Genomic DNA, 15,106 nt, shown 5'->3' with positions numbered 1-15,106 from the left:
TTGAGTGTTCAAGAGCCATCAGGCACAAGATTCATAGCTTGAGTCACAGTGGCCTGTCATACTATAGATTTCAGTAAGTTTCCCTCTCCTTGGACAGTTTACACACCATATTCTTAGCTTCTGTTTCATTTGCTGACCAGTTTCTCCTCTGTTGAAGACTTTCACTGTTTTGATATGTTAAACCCTTCCATTTACATTGGTCCACAGAACTGGCATCACATGCTCACAGCATAGCTCAGGATTTGTCAAACAAAAGTTCTTATGGACTCAAAGATATGAATGTTTTACTTTAAAATAAAAACTTACTTAGTTAAAAATCTTTAAAACGTTTATAAAAGCTTCCATTTTTATCAAGGCTAGCTAATAAAAATTTATCCGATAATGTTTCTAAACTATGTATTTACAACCACTTGATAATCTAGCTTTCAGCTTTTGCTAATGGAAGTGTTTTATTGATTGGCCTTCAAGGTGCCACAGAATTTTCATCATTTTCCTATTTCCTAAGTGGTCTTCTTTTATGTGCTTTCATTAGAGGACTAACATCAAGTTAAACTGAATGAACATAAAGCACTCATCACAGATTTATTTTATTTTTTTATTTTTTTTTGGTGACTGAGTCTCTCGCTCTATTTCCCCCGGGGCGTCAAGCTCACAGCAACCTCAAACTCCTGGGCTCAAGCAATCCTTCTGCCTCAGCCTCCCGAGTAGCTGGGACTACAGGTGTGGGCTACCATGCCCGGCTAATTTTTTTCTATATATATATTTTTAGCTGTCCAGCTCATTTCTTTCTATTTGTAGTAGAGACAGGGTCTCGCTCTTGCTCAGGCTGGTCTTGAACTCCTGACCTCGAGCCATCCTCCCACCTCGGCCTCCCAGAGTGCTAGAATTACAGGCATGAGCCACCGCGCCTGGCCAAATGTATTGTTTTAATCTGAAAGTAATTTAATGTTGAAATTGTCCCATATTTTGGGATGTATTTTCCAAAATAGGACGAGGACCCGAGCGTGTACACTTCTATATTTAATGTCTGGCATTTCTAATAGTTTGTGTATGTATGGCAGGTCACTGCAACAATTTGGCCCTTGTTGCTGACATGGGAGTTTTCCCTGTATTTCCTGACATACCACTCTATCATGTTGCATTTCTGCTTATAACTATCTTTATTGGCTTGTTTTTGGATAGACTACATACTAACTCTTGCCTGCTTTTAAATATATTCAGATTCTCACCCTGTTATGCATGTCCAAATTTGTGTTCAATTATTTTCAAAATACTGCTCTCTAGGTGGCAGACCCATCTTTTATATATCATGTTTTAGAAGGCATATTTTAGCTTAATATTATTAACTGTAAATATAATGGTTAAGATGCTAAAATTTGTGTTTTAATATAATTTTAAAAAATGAAAGAAAATGTGTATTTCAAACTTCAGAAAACCTTTAATGTTTTATATATAATAGATTTGTGTAATGCCTCATCATTGTTTTTCTCCTGGAAATATTTCTTCTTCATATCCCTGTCTGATAAGCTCTTTTCCTTCAAGGTGTTTGGTGTACTTCATCTTTTGTTTTTCGTTTTTTCTTTTTGTATTTTACCACCAGGAAGAAAGAGGCAGATCTTTTTTAAATTTTCTTATTTTTAATTTTTTTGAGACGGAATCTCACTCTGTCTCTCTGGCCAGGGTACAGTGGTGTCATCGTAGCTTACTGCAGCCTCAAACTCCTGGGCTCAAGTGATCCTCTCGCGTGAGCCTCCCAAGTAGCTGTGACAACAGGGGAGTGCTACCATACCTGGCTAATTTTTCTATTTTTGTATAGATGGGGTCTCTCTCTTTCTCAGGCTGGTCTCGAACTCTGAGCTTAAGCAGTCTCCTGCCTGGGCCTCCCAGTATGCTAGGATTATAAGTGTGAGCCACTGGGCCCGACCTAGTGTGCTTTATTTTACCCATGAAGCTTTCTCTTACCATTCTAGCTTTCATTAACTTTTTCATTCTCCAAAGTTTCTAATGTATTAACCACCTTTGTGTAATTTATCACTTAATCACATGCAAAAATTTTAATCAACTTTCCAATGATACTTAGTATCATGCTTAACATGTACATTGGCTTTAAAGCCAGTATCGATTAGTTGGTGATTTTTGATGAACAGTTTCTGTGTAAAATCCTGGCATAAATTGTTTCCTGTTATAATCTTACGTGTCTCAAAGGTGTAAGTTTTAGGATTGATTTTTGAGCCCATGAAATTGTTTTCTATTTCTTGGTTAGAGTCTTCTCAAAATTGCTTAGGTTCAGCCTTAGCTTTTGAGTAGAAGTTGCAAATGTGTAGATTGGAGTGCTGTCTTTTGTGATGAATATGAGAGCATGAGTACAGGGTAAGGCTGATGGGGTGGCAGTAAGACACTGTACTGTAAGTAAGACATCTTTCACACGAGTCCAGTTACAAACATATAAAACTATACTTCGTGAAATTATACTTAGAGAAAAGACTGGAAGGAAATACATTAAAAGATTGGAGATTTTGTGTTAATACTTAAAGTCATACTGTAGAAGAATAAGAGTGAAGTGTAGGTGGATGAATCACTTTAGATTCATTTAGCTTTGTGTACAATGTGTTTTCTAAGGGCCTTGCAGGGGTCTAGAGAACAAGCTTCCAGTACTGATTTTCTACTGGTCTGGTTGCAACTCGTGTTTTGCACTTCAATTATTACTTCCTTCTACCTTTGTTTAAGAAAATATCTTAATTCAAAGAGATGTTATAAAGGTACATAAATTTATATTTGTTTTATGACATTTCTGGAGAAATTATGGAAACCATTTAAAGGTATGATGAATAAGTTAACACAAAGGATCAGATTGTTAAATATTGAAATTTTTCTTACTATGAAATTTTACTAATAATTCAAGGACACTAGCAATCAGGAGGCACAGAAGAAACAGGGAGAGGGTCTGGGATCTCCATTGCCTCTACCCGTGGTTTTCCTTCCTGCAACACATACAATCTGTGGTTCAGAGTAATAGACGAGGTCTATAGATGACGTGTCAGTTTCTCACACAGCAGGAATGTTTTTAGTTTTGAAACATCTTCATTTTATACCCATATATTAGCATAACTTACATAACATTTTACAGAGAGCCATCCCAGCCCTAAATCAGGGACATGCTGTTATAGACATTCCATAGATAAGGACTGTTTTCCTAGGAAACAATCATTTTATTTATGAGCAAGTTGGTTATTAGGTTAACAGGATTCTAAGGAAGTTAGACCTGGTCGCCTACCTTCTTTTTTCTCAGGACTGTGCCCTCCTCATTTTCCCTTCTCCCAGAATACACAGAAACTTTTGGGGGAGGAATGGGATTTTGCATATCAGATGCTTAAGTCCTTTCTTCCAGTGACTGACCTGAAAACACACCCAGAATCCTAGAATTCTGGAGGTGGTTATCCTTAATGTCTTTAAAAACATTTTCTATGGGTATGTGTTTGTAAAATATGGGCTTGTACTTATACAGGATTTGAACATACTAAGTTAACATTTTTGAATACCACTACTTTTCTTTAAAGCAGGGGTCCCCAACCTATGGTGAATTGTATAATTATTTCATTATATATATTGCAGTATAATAATAATAGAAATAAAGTACATAGTAAATGTAATATGCTTGAATCATCCCAAAACCATCATCCCCACCTCCTGGTCCATGGAAAAATTGTCTTCCATCAAAATAGTCCCCAGTGCCAAAAAAGTTGGGGATCGCTGCTTTAAAGCACATAAATGTTCTGTCAGTGATTATTGTGTAAGAACTATTCTAGTACATCCTCTGTACCTGCTCCTCAGGACTTATAGCAGCCAACTTAGTATGATAAACTTTGCTGGACAACCTATTAGGGAACTGTGTAGTAGAGCTGATATTTTATAAAAAGGGTGCTTGTCTAAATTTGGTAATTCAGCAACCCACCTGTAATAGGGTCTAAGGCAAATTTGTCTTTAAATGAAATTTGTTCTGTTTTAAAATTAACCTACCGTTAAATGCATTTATACTGTGCCCATACTTTTTTACTCATAGCAGAATTGTTTGGAGATACACTCTACATTGAAGCAAAGTTATTTTTGAGACATTGATTTGAGTTTAGGTAGTACGAGACAAGTTGTATTTGAGAACATTATGATTTAATGGAGAAGAGATTAAGGACCTCGTATTTCTTAGATTATAAACTAAATTGCTAATGGGGTATCTGATACTTTTTTTCTTACATTGTGCAAAAAAGGAAACACTTAGACTATGATGGTATTTGACTTTGGGATGTGAACTTGGATTGTGATTGTTGTCATTTCCCAACAGGGGCCTGGAAGAATTCTGTAGAAGAGTGGACAACAGAAGACTGGACTGAAGATGTAAGTGTTTGGTGTGAGACCACATCCATCTTTCTTTTGGTTTATGGTTGGGAATCTGTGCGTGGAAGAAAGCCTGAGACATCTTATCTCATTTTGACTCCTTTTCTGGCATGTACCCTAGGCAGGTTCTTAGAGAGTTGGCTTTTTTAAAAGTTGTCCACTTAAAAATGACCAGTTTCGTGTAGGACTGAAGTTTTTTTTTTTTTTTTTTTTTTTGAGAGATGGGGTCTCACTCTGTTGCCTAGGCTGTAGTGTGGGGGCATGATCATAGCTAACTGTAACTCCTGAGCTCAAGCAGTCCTCCCCCCCACCCTAGCCTCCCATGTGGCTAGGACTACAGGCATGCACCATCTCTCCTGGCTATTTAAAAATGTTTTTTGTAGAGATAGGATCTCTCTATGTTGTGCAGGCTGGTCTTTAACTTCTAGGCGATTCTCCTGCCTTGGCCTCCCAGAGTGTTGGGATTACAGACTTGAGCCACTGTGTCTGGCCTGTTTTGGGTTTTATATTATATGGAGTAAGATTAAAATTTTTTTCCCCACACATCTTACAGCTTTCTGAAACAAAGGTCTTCACTGCCTCATCTGTTCCTGCAGAGAATCACATCACACCCGGGCAAAGGTAATCACTGTTTGCCATCTTATATTTGTTATTCTAAAGTATAATTGAAATTTTTTTTTTTTTTTTTTTTGAGACAGAGTCTCACTCTGTTGCCCAGGCTAGAGTGAGTGCCGTGGCGTTAGCCTAGCTCACAGCAACCTCAAACTCCTGAGCTCAAGCGATCCTCCTGTCTCAGCCTCCCGAGTAGCTGGGACTACAGGCATGCACCACCATGCCCGGCTAATTTTTTTTCTATATATATTTTTAGCTGTCCATATAATTTCTTTCTATTTTTAGTAGAGATGGGGTCTCGCTCTTGCTCAGGCTGGTCTCGAACTTCTGAGCTCAAACGATCCGCCCACCTCGGCCTCCCAGAGTGCTAGGATTACAGGCGTGAGCCACCGCGCCCGGCCTATAATTGAAATTTTTTGCCTCTGGAAAACAGTTTTCATCTTGGGGTGTCTTTCTGTTTTTTCCCTTTTATCTACAATTAACCTTTATTTTACCCCTTCTTGGTGTGCTGACAGAGCTTCAGTCATTTCCTAATTGTTTGTATCCACTGATGAAAGAAAATAGCAATTATTTTTGTGATTCATTAGCACTTGTAGCAGAGATTATTATGTTAAGCCTATTTAATGGTTGCTCTTTTCACTTTTGTTGACCTATGTTTTTTGACTGTGAACTTTAATACATTATATCATTTAGTTTCTTCATATAATACCATTTATTTACATCTTCTCAAGCTAATACAGAATTATTTTATTTGGGCTCTACTAGTTTTAATCTACTAGGTTACAGAAAAGGAAAGAGCTTTGGAGCAATAGCAATATTCTCAGAATGTGCACTGAACTGAGTTACTGAATAGCATTTATTTATATTCTAGTTTTCACAATAACTCTAACCATCTTTGAAAATGCTTTTAAAATGCAATGATCTGGAAAGATGAAAGTCTGGATATGTGTGACACCTTAGAAATGAAGACAGTTTTGAACCTCTCATGCTAAATGAGATGGTTATGAGACTTCATTATAGAGAAATAAAAATGATTAATGGTTATGTCGTAATATATTTTGTGAATTTCTTATTAAATACATGTACCTTCTCCATTGTATTTATGAATGAATTTTGTAGTATCATTTTTCATTTGTTCCCCTAGTATAAGTGGTGCATTTGCAACATTTTCATTTTTTAAAAAAAACAATTCAACTTTTTAGTGTCTCTTCTATTTATTCTTCAGAATAAATTTTTTATACATGTGTCTTGTCAAGCTTTTGGAGTAGAAGTTGCTCTGTTTATTGGTAGTAATAAACTTTGTGATTGGTCATATGTAATACAACTATCCTGGATTTGTATTCCTGACATTAGGATATTATAAACTGGAACATTATCTTGGGGTCCAAAATACTAGTCTGGAAATTCAAGTTGGACTATGGGAGTGTGAGAATGGCAGTATTTAAGGAGAGGAACTCGGCTAGGAACTTTGCTGTGTATCAGAAGTGAGTCTTGAATTCTAGAATCTGCCTGTCTTCATTGGCATGGTGAAAGTTTCAGTTAGTTTAACTAATGGGAACTGGCCTTTTGAATCGGTTTAATGGAGTGTATTATGTTCAGAAATCTCATGCATCTCTTGCAAGTTCTACTCCTAGGTAAGTTTGGGTAAGAGTTGGTATTGGAAGTTAGAAGCTCATTCATGTCAGGTAGTCTTTATCTGGCACGTGATTTATTCCTGATGCTTTCAGGTTTTAGTCCATGCTTCTCAAATTGGAATATCTGTCCTTCTGGGGACATTAAACGAGTTCTAGTTAATGGTGTATTTATTAACATACACATACTATTATTATAGTATTATGCTTATATATATATATATATATATATTCATAAATATGCATTTATTCCTCAGTATTTAAGATAGGAAATTATTTGGTGTATACATAAACATAAATTTATTATGGGATAGAATGCAAAACATGTATGAATATTTAAGATAAATGTGACACTTATTGAATTGTCTACTTTGGCTGAGATCTTCATTCCCTAAAATATGGATCTACTAGAAACTCTGGTTCCAAGTAATAAATGGGGTAAAATATTCTAAAAAAAAATGAGCCGAACTTCAGAAAATTATTTAAGTTTACTTTATTGCTCCAGATTTTCATATGAGTCATCATTGTCATTTCTGTGAAAATTTCTCATTACCCCTTTTCATTTTTCTTCTCTGCAAAGTCCCGCTTCAGTCTCTGTGGCTTCATTTACTTTGTTTTTTGATTGATGCCCTCTTTTTTGTTCCCTGAAACCCCATTTTCCAAAGGTTCTCACTTAGATGATTTTTAGTATAACTTTACATTGATTCACTTCTCATTCATTTGTTGGTAAGATTTGCTTATGACGGTTTCCTCATTTGCTTTTTGTCTGCTTAGCATTGGTGTAGTAGCCTTGCTCCAGAAGCCTGTTCCTCCCGGTCAAGCCTCAGGCATCAACTCCTTTGAAACCTCCCAACAGCAGGGCTTTGGCCACGCCCTTGTCTTCACAAATTCGCAACACAATAATCAGATCGCACCAGGGACGGGAAGCTCCGTTGCTGTCAACTCCTATACTCCTCAGAGCCTGGTAACTCACTTTTAATTTCAGTATGAGACTCTAAGGAATGTACCAATTAGCAAACATTTTCTAGAATATGACACACGCCTTACAATTTCTTTCTAAATGTAAAAATTTCTGCAGTATATTTCAGTCCAGAAAACAATGATGTGGTAATTTCCAAGCACATATCTGATGACTCCATGTCGAATTTAACTACTCTGAGTTTTCCTGGACGAATATGAAAACTTTCCTTTATGATTTGTTCTTTTAAACTAATGATCACTCTGTCAGCCAGAAGCATCCTTTTCTTCTTATTAATGATATTTTTCTTGGATTTTGTTTCAAAGTTTGTATCTATACTTACTATTTTAAATTTCTCGTTTTCTAGTTTACTTCACTGCAATTGTTAACTATTGGCTTGCTATGAAGTCATGCAAAACAGTTCTAAGTCTGCCTATGTGCTTATATTCTTTGCATTTTGTTTTCTTTTTTTATTCCATAAAGTAACGCTATGTTTTCTTAAAATGCCAACCGGTGTAATAGAGGCCCTTACAGTTTGGATGTGTTTTCACTGCAACTGTGTCATACAGTGTTGCATGTACTACTCTGACTTCCTGTGAGAGTTAAGCTCCCATCAGAAAGAACTCCAGGAACTGTTAGTGAAGGATGTGAAGATAGGCTGCTGGGAGTGGAAGCTTTTAAAGCATAGCTTGTGAAAGAATGTTGCTGCACAATGGGAAACTGAAGGCCCGGCCCAAGGGTAGGAAGTTCTGAGCCTGCTGTGGGAAGGTTGAAAGAACTATGAACACAGACCTACAGCTTTCACTAGTGATCATTATTTTAGGTCGTTCTTTGCTGTGATTTACCTGAAATCTATTAGTGAGAAACAGAATTTTCTCCCCTACCTGCGTCAGATCATTTCCAGGATGCTGATAAAATTGAGAATCGAATATGCAAGCTTTTCATTGCTATCATCTAGTCTGCATAATCGTGTCATGCTGTTGGTTTGGGGACTTGGCACTTCTAGTGTCACTGATATCCGAGATGGTGTCAGTGTTTGTAGTGGGACAGCCCAAGGCATGGCCCCATCTCTCTTTTGAGAAGGCCTAATAAAATCCCTCAATTTTCATTGAACCACCAATGTGCTTTCCTCCTCTTTCTTTCTTTTTATTTTATCTATCTTTGGCTCCCTAGACATCACCACGCACCTCCTCTTTCTTTTTATCTGCTATTGGCATAATGATGTCATGTCCTTGCTGATTTGTTGAAATCTTTGCCTGGCCACTATGCTAATAGGTAGGACTTGAAATTTTATGTTGATCTTCAGGTCATGACCTTTGTGTCATGACCAACACCTTGAGAAAGTGCAGTAAGAATTGTTTGTTTAGCATTGTATTAGAGCAGTGGTTCTCAACCCTACTGCCCTTTACAGTCATTGGGGAACTTAATAAATAGCATCAACACCCATAATGATGATGATGATGATAACAATGCCAGGAGCTACACAAGACAAAATAAGTTGGCATCTTTGAGATTGGGATTTGGGTAATGTATATGTTTGTTTATATGTACCTGCATGGCTGTGTGTGTATTAATGTACACGTTTTAAAAGTCCACCCATGCATTTAAATTTGCAGGTGGCCTTGAGAGGCCCTGTGCTAAGTGTTACCTAGGGCAAGGGAGTAGTCACTGACTCAGTGATTTCATTGTGTTCTAAGCACACAGATAGTACCTTTGATAAAACTAGTTGGTGCATAATCTCAGCAAAAGAGAGGAAGAAGAAAGGCATCATGTGGGAAGCCTTCACTGAACATGTGGGCTTGAGCTGGGTTTTGGCAGATTGGTAGTAACGTAAGAGAGGTGTAATGGTCAGCATGAACAAAGAATCTAGAGCAATGGTAAAATTTTACATTTCCTTACAAAAACTGGGCTATTCCCCGTTTTTGAATACTGATGACAGAAATAATCATTTCAACTTACTTGATCTATCCTTTTGGGGGGAATGTAAAGTATTTCTGTTTTTGACCTTAGATGGATTTGAAATCTTATTTTTGACAAGGCACTAATCTTCCAGAATGATATTTATATGTAAAAGTGCAGTTGATCTTGCACTGTATTTTGTAGTCAGGTTTTCCTTCTCTTTGGATCTTGATATATGACCTGACAAGACAGATGGGGAAGGAGTGACATTGTTTTTAGTGTACTTATTTTTGGAGTGTGTTTAGTGTTCTTAGTCATCTAAACAACTTGAACACAGCAGTATCCAGGGTATTTGTTCAACCTCAAATGCCTGTGTATTTCAGTGTCAGATTTTGGAATATTAAGTGCTTAAGTTTTGTGACCTGTGTTTGATCTTGCAGGGTGACCTCACAGTTGAACTGTTCCGTGACCAAATGTATTCTAATCATTAAAGATGATTATTGTGGTTCACAGGTGAAGCAAATAATTGTGGTTTTACTTGTTAAACATACCTTTTCATTTACTAAATAATATTGCTCTTTAGTTTAAAAAAGAAAAAAAAGTAGTATTTACAGCCTGAGCAAGAGCAAGACCCTATCTCTACTAAAAATAGAAAAAGTAGCCAGGCACAGTAGTATGTGCCTGCAGTCGAAGCTACATGGGAGGCTGAGACAGGAGTAGTATCTAATTGTCAACTTGTGACATCACTTATTTTTTTTTTTAAAAACAGGGTCTTGTGTTGTCACTCAGGCTGGAGTGCAGTGGTGCAATCATAGCTTGCTGAACCCTTGAACTGTTGGGCTCAGGCAGTCGTCCTGCCTCAGCCTCCCAAGTGGCTGAGTCTGCAGGCCCATGTCACCACGTCTGGTTAATTCTTTTTTATTTTCTGTAGAGATGAGTTCTCACCATGTTGCTCAGGCTGGTCACGAACTCCTGGCATCAAGCGATCTTCTCTCCTCGTCCTGCCAAAATACTGGGATTACAGGCATTAGTCACTAATACCACTTTAAAAAAAAAAAAAATCAACTCATGGCAAATATTCACCCTCCTCATTAATCTCTTATGTCAGAATCCAGAAAGATTGGTGGATTTATTTTGTCAGTTCTTAACACAGAGTGATATTTTCATGGAGTATTTTCTAAGGACAATCTTACTAATTCATATGTTCTCAGTTACAGGTTTTAAAATACTTGTGAAAACACTTGGTGTGTTTTAAAGCCTGGGGTACAAATTCTGTATTGCTGAGGATTTTGTTCTTTTATTTCCCTTTAAAGTCATCTGTACTTGGATCAGGATTCGGAGAGCTTACGCCATCAAAAATGGCGAACATCACCAGTTCCCAGATTTTGGACCAGTTGAAAGCCCCAAGTTTGAGCCAATTTACTACTACCCCAAGTTCACAGCAGAATAGTACGAGTCTCCCTATAACTACTACTTCTTGGGACCTCAAGCCCTCAGCATCCCAGTCCTCAGTGCTCAGTCATTTTGGTAAGTATATATTTGCGGTGCTGGTTTGCCCCTATGGAGAGCATGCTAAACATAAGAAGAATATGTTGACTTGTGAACTTGACCACAAAGATGTGGAAGTTGACTACAGTGTCGGGACCATAAAAGACAAAACAGGTTGACATTGGGATGTGGACCCTGACCACAAAGATGTTTATTTATTTACTTTCTTTTTTTTTTTTGAGACAGAGTCTTACACTGTTGCCCAGGCTAGAGTGCTGTGGCATCAGCCTAGCTCACAGCAACCTTAAATTCGTAGGCTCAAGCGATCCTCCTGCCTCAGCCTCCTGAGTAGCTGGGACTACAAGCATGCACCCGGTTAATTTTTTCTATTTTTAGTAGATGGGGTCTCACTCTTGCTCAGGCTGGTTTCGAACTCCTGCTCTCCAGTGATCCTCCTGCCTCGGCCTCCCAGAGTGCTAGGATTACAGGCGTGTGAGCCACTGTGCCTAGCCTTAGAGATGTTTTTTCCTTAGTTGAACTCTTGCAGAGTTTCTAAAACGTCTTCCTTTTGTTGTGTATCCTGCGCTTATTTGTTTTTGGTGATATTACTAGTAGTAAGAGCAATGGCAGTACATGCCTTGAAGAGATGTACAAAAGCATGGTAGGAGCATGCAATTATGAGTATCTAACACTTTGAGTAAATGTATCAACAGAATTTTCTGAGCTCTATTAGAATAGGGTTGTGACAGCAGGTGGAATGTGGACATTTTAAATCACACCTTCTGTGATGCTATCTTATTCTAACATTTGTGTGTATCCGCCATGATTTGGTGAAGCTTTACCTTCTGTTGTTTGTATTTTCAAGGTACCCTGTCTAAGGTGGATGTTTTCTCTAAACTAAACTCTCACAGAAATTGTGACATTAAACCACCATTCCCTACCAGTGCTCAGATGCCACTCTGTATTAAGGAATAGCAGTTCTATTTAATCATAGACTTGGTTGTGTGGGCTGGTTTATGTTTAGCACATTTTTTGAGACAGGAAAGCAAGTTTCTCTGCTCAGTGAGATAGCCTACTGTCTTGGAAGTACCCGAGACTGTTCTAAGGTTTGAGGTGATATCTACCAAGGAAATTCATTAGAGACTCCATGCCCAAGGTTTTTTGTGTTTGTAGAGAATGGAGTCTTGCTATGTTGCCCCAGGATGGTTGGAAAACGCATTTTGAGCAAAAACCACATTGTTCGTCTAGACATTCTATGCACAGTGAACCACTTTTACTGGTTAGTGTTTTGGCACCCTTTGTGTATAATGGATTAACCCACGGTCCAAGGTTTACACAGGTCTTTTTGATAGCAGTTGTGCCTCCTATCTTAATTTTTTCTTCATTTACTAATGAATGATAGGGGTTTTTAGATATAAGCATGCTATTCCCATTTTCTTTATGGAGCCTATCTTTATGATACATGCCTCTAATAATCAAGTTCAAAAATGGATTTATCTAAACCACATCTGCTGCCTGTTTTTTATAAATTAAGTTGTATTGGAACTCAGCCAGAGATGCCAGAGTCTGGCCACATTGAATCTATAAAGGCAGAGTTGACTAGTTGTTAACAGTTGGCCTTCAAAGGCTAGAATATATACTCTGGCCCTGTACAGAGAAAGATTTCTGACCTCTGTCCTATGATAGGACTTCTGTGAGAAAATGGTTCATTGCAATTGGATATACGGTTGGAAAATTAAGTTGTATCCCAGTGCCAAAATGCCAAATGGTCAAACAGTTAAACATAAATAGTGAATTTAGAACAGTAGTAGAAAAACCTAGGAGAATTTTTATATATTCTGTGTGAAGGGGTCCTTTCTAGGTACGACAGAAAATGCCATGACCAAATCAGAATGCAGACAAACAATGAAAAATTTTTGAAACTTGTAGTCTTTTGTCACAGACAAAAGAATTGATTTCCTTAATATAAAAGGAGTAACTAAACATAAAGCAGATCAACAATCAGGTTAAAAAAAAATGACCACAGAGATATGAATATAGTCCATAAGAAAACCACGCTTAAGTATAAGAAATAATGCTTAAGTGCATTTATATCATTTTAGATTGCATTTCTTTTATATCATTTTTACCAATCAGAAGGAAAGATAAAGTTTGATATTAGAGCATGTTAAATAGGATATGTTCTATCTGGGTAGTGATTTTATAGTATTTGTCAAAATTTAAAACATTTATTTACCCTGTGAACCAGCAATTCTATTCTAGCAGTTGATACTACAGATGTATTTGTACTTGAACAAAGTGTCTTACATACAAATACATTCTTTTTTGGGTCTTTTTTTTTTTTTTTTTTTTTTGACAGAGTCTCACTCTGTTGCCCAGGCTAGAGTGCCGTGGCGTCAGCCTAGCTCACAGCAACCTCAAACTCCTGGGCTTAAACGATCCTATCGCCTCAGCCTCCTGAGTAGCTGGGACTACAAGCATGCGCCACCATGCCCGGTTAATTTTTTTATATATATATTTTTTTAGTTGTCCATCTAATTTCTTTTTTTTTTTTTTTTTTTAGTAGAGACAGAGTCTTGCTCTTGCTCAAGCTAGTCTTGAACTCCTGAGCTCAGACGATCCGCCCACCTCGGCCTCCCAGAGTGCTAGGATTACAGGCATGAGCCACCCCGCCTGGCCACAAATACATTCTTTACTGCATTTTTGTATAGCAAGAGATGAGAAAACCTACAAGTCCATTAATACAGTATTGGTTTTGTACCCTGGATTTCTATGTAGTCATAAAGATGAGTGTGAAGTAGCTCTTTGCATGTTAATGTGGAACAGTCTCTGGAAATTAAGTGGTTTGTGAGAAAGTAAGATAGATAGATAGATAGATAGATATGGTGTGTAAGTGTGTGTGTTTGTATATATATGTCTGTATTTTGCTACAGTATCTTTGAAGATACATAAGAAACTACACTGTTTGCCTCTGTGGATAAAGTTTGGGATGGGGTGGAAGGGTGATTTATATTCTTCATATATATTTTTGTGCCTTTCAGATTTTGTAACATCTCATATATTCCTTAATTATGTATAAAATGCATAAAACAATAAAAATATACTTCTGTTAGGTAACAGCCAGGTGTGTACAGCACCTCAATACTGTGCCACCCCATTGGCTTTAGCGTGTGCCACATCACTTCTCTTCATAGAAAACAAGGTACAGACCTATTGGGGCATCCTTTTCCCTTTATCACATCATATTCCCATATCAGATATTATCTTTTTTTTTAATGTATGTCACTTAAGAAATTTAGATGATGATTTTGGAGAAACTGAAGGTGATGGGACCCATCATGATCAGTGATAGTGGAAGAGGAAGTTTCAAGCCCTTGTTCTCAAATAATTGTTGATTGCTTTTGTTTGTTTGTTCGTTTGCATATATCATAGACTTCAAGTCTCAGCCCGAGCCATCTCCAGTTCTTAGCCAGTTGAGCCAGCGACAGCAGCATCAGACCCGGGCAGTCACTGTACCTCCTCCTGGTTTGGAGTCCTTTCCTTCCCAGGCAAAACTCCGAGAATCAGCGCCTGGAGACAGTACCTCCACTGTGAACAAACTTCTGCAGCTTCCCAGCATGACCGTCGAAAATATCACTGTGTCTGCCCACCCACCACAGCCCAAGCACATCAAACTTTCTAAGCGGCGCATACCTCCAGCGTCTAAGGTGGGCATTCCAACATGAAGTCATGGTCCCAAAGGTGAATTTATTTTAACAGCTCAAGTCGTGAGATACTAAGTCTCAGAAACTGTGATGCAGTATTTTTCAAGCACATAGCTTAATATTTTATGAGGATTTGGCCATTTCTGAGTGACTGGACTAATATTAGAGAGAATACATTTGTGCTGAGAGCCAAAAACCTTAATTCAAATACAGATTTCAGGATCTGGCTCAGAGAATCTGTCCTTGTATATTTTGTTGTATCCCAAAGTTGGAGAAAGCGTGGTTCCTTGATCAGGTCATGCTTTGTCGTGGTGTGTCCCTGAAAATAGAGCAGTCAGCTCAGTGTACACTCTCCCTCGTCACCTACTCGCCACCATAGCTCTGTCTCCAGTGCTCTAAGAAGCAGGTGGTGACATTAACACTGA

At 37.8% G+C, this 15,106-nt stretch overlaps 1 protein-coding gene and 2 non-coding genes across 3 annotated transcripts in view; all 3 read left to right on the top strand.

Annotated features, from left to right (window-relative positions):
* Window positions 1-15,106, top strand: part of UBAP2 (ubiquitin associated protein 2) — a 91,919-nt gene that overhangs the window by 57,125 nt on the left and 19,688 nt on the right. Inside the window, exons 9-14 of the mRNA XM_069476519.1 lie at window positions 208-271; window positions 4,335-4,389; window positions 4,943-5,010; window positions 7,407-7,596; window positions 10,803-11,016; window positions 14,410-14,684. Of these exons, the coding sequence (XP_069332620.1) occupies window positions 208-271; window positions 4,335-4,389; window positions 4,943-5,010; window positions 7,407-7,596; window positions 10,803-11,016; window positions 14,410-14,684 (866 nt within the window). The remainder of the gene's footprint in view (window positions 1-207; window positions 272-4,334; window positions 4,390-4,942; window positions 5,011-7,406; window positions 7,597-10,802; window positions 11,017-14,409; window positions 14,685-15,106) is intronic.
* On the top strand, window positions 7,720-7,803 carry LOC138389034 (small nucleolar RNA SNORD121A). Its single transcript, XR_011234474.1, has one exon. It is a non-coding gene; the product is annotated as a small nucleolar RNA SNORD121A (small nucleolar RNA).
* LOC138389036 (small nucleolar RNA SNORD121A) lies at window positions 14,757-14,838 on the top strand. The gene has a single exon (XR_011234476.1). It is a non-coding gene; the product is annotated as a small nucleolar RNA SNORD121A (small nucleolar RNA).

Source organism: Eulemur rufifrons, chromosome 7, assembly GCF_041146395.1.
Source record: "Eulemur rufifrons isolate Redbay chromosome 7, OSU_ERuf_1, whole genome shotgun sequence".
In the NCBI taxonomy this organism is placed as follows: Eukaryota; Metazoa; Chordata; class Mammalia; order Primates; family Lemuridae; genus Eulemur; species Eulemur rufifrons.
Note: the sequence above shows the minus strand (reverse complement) of the source record. Positions and strands in the feature narration are given on the sequence as shown.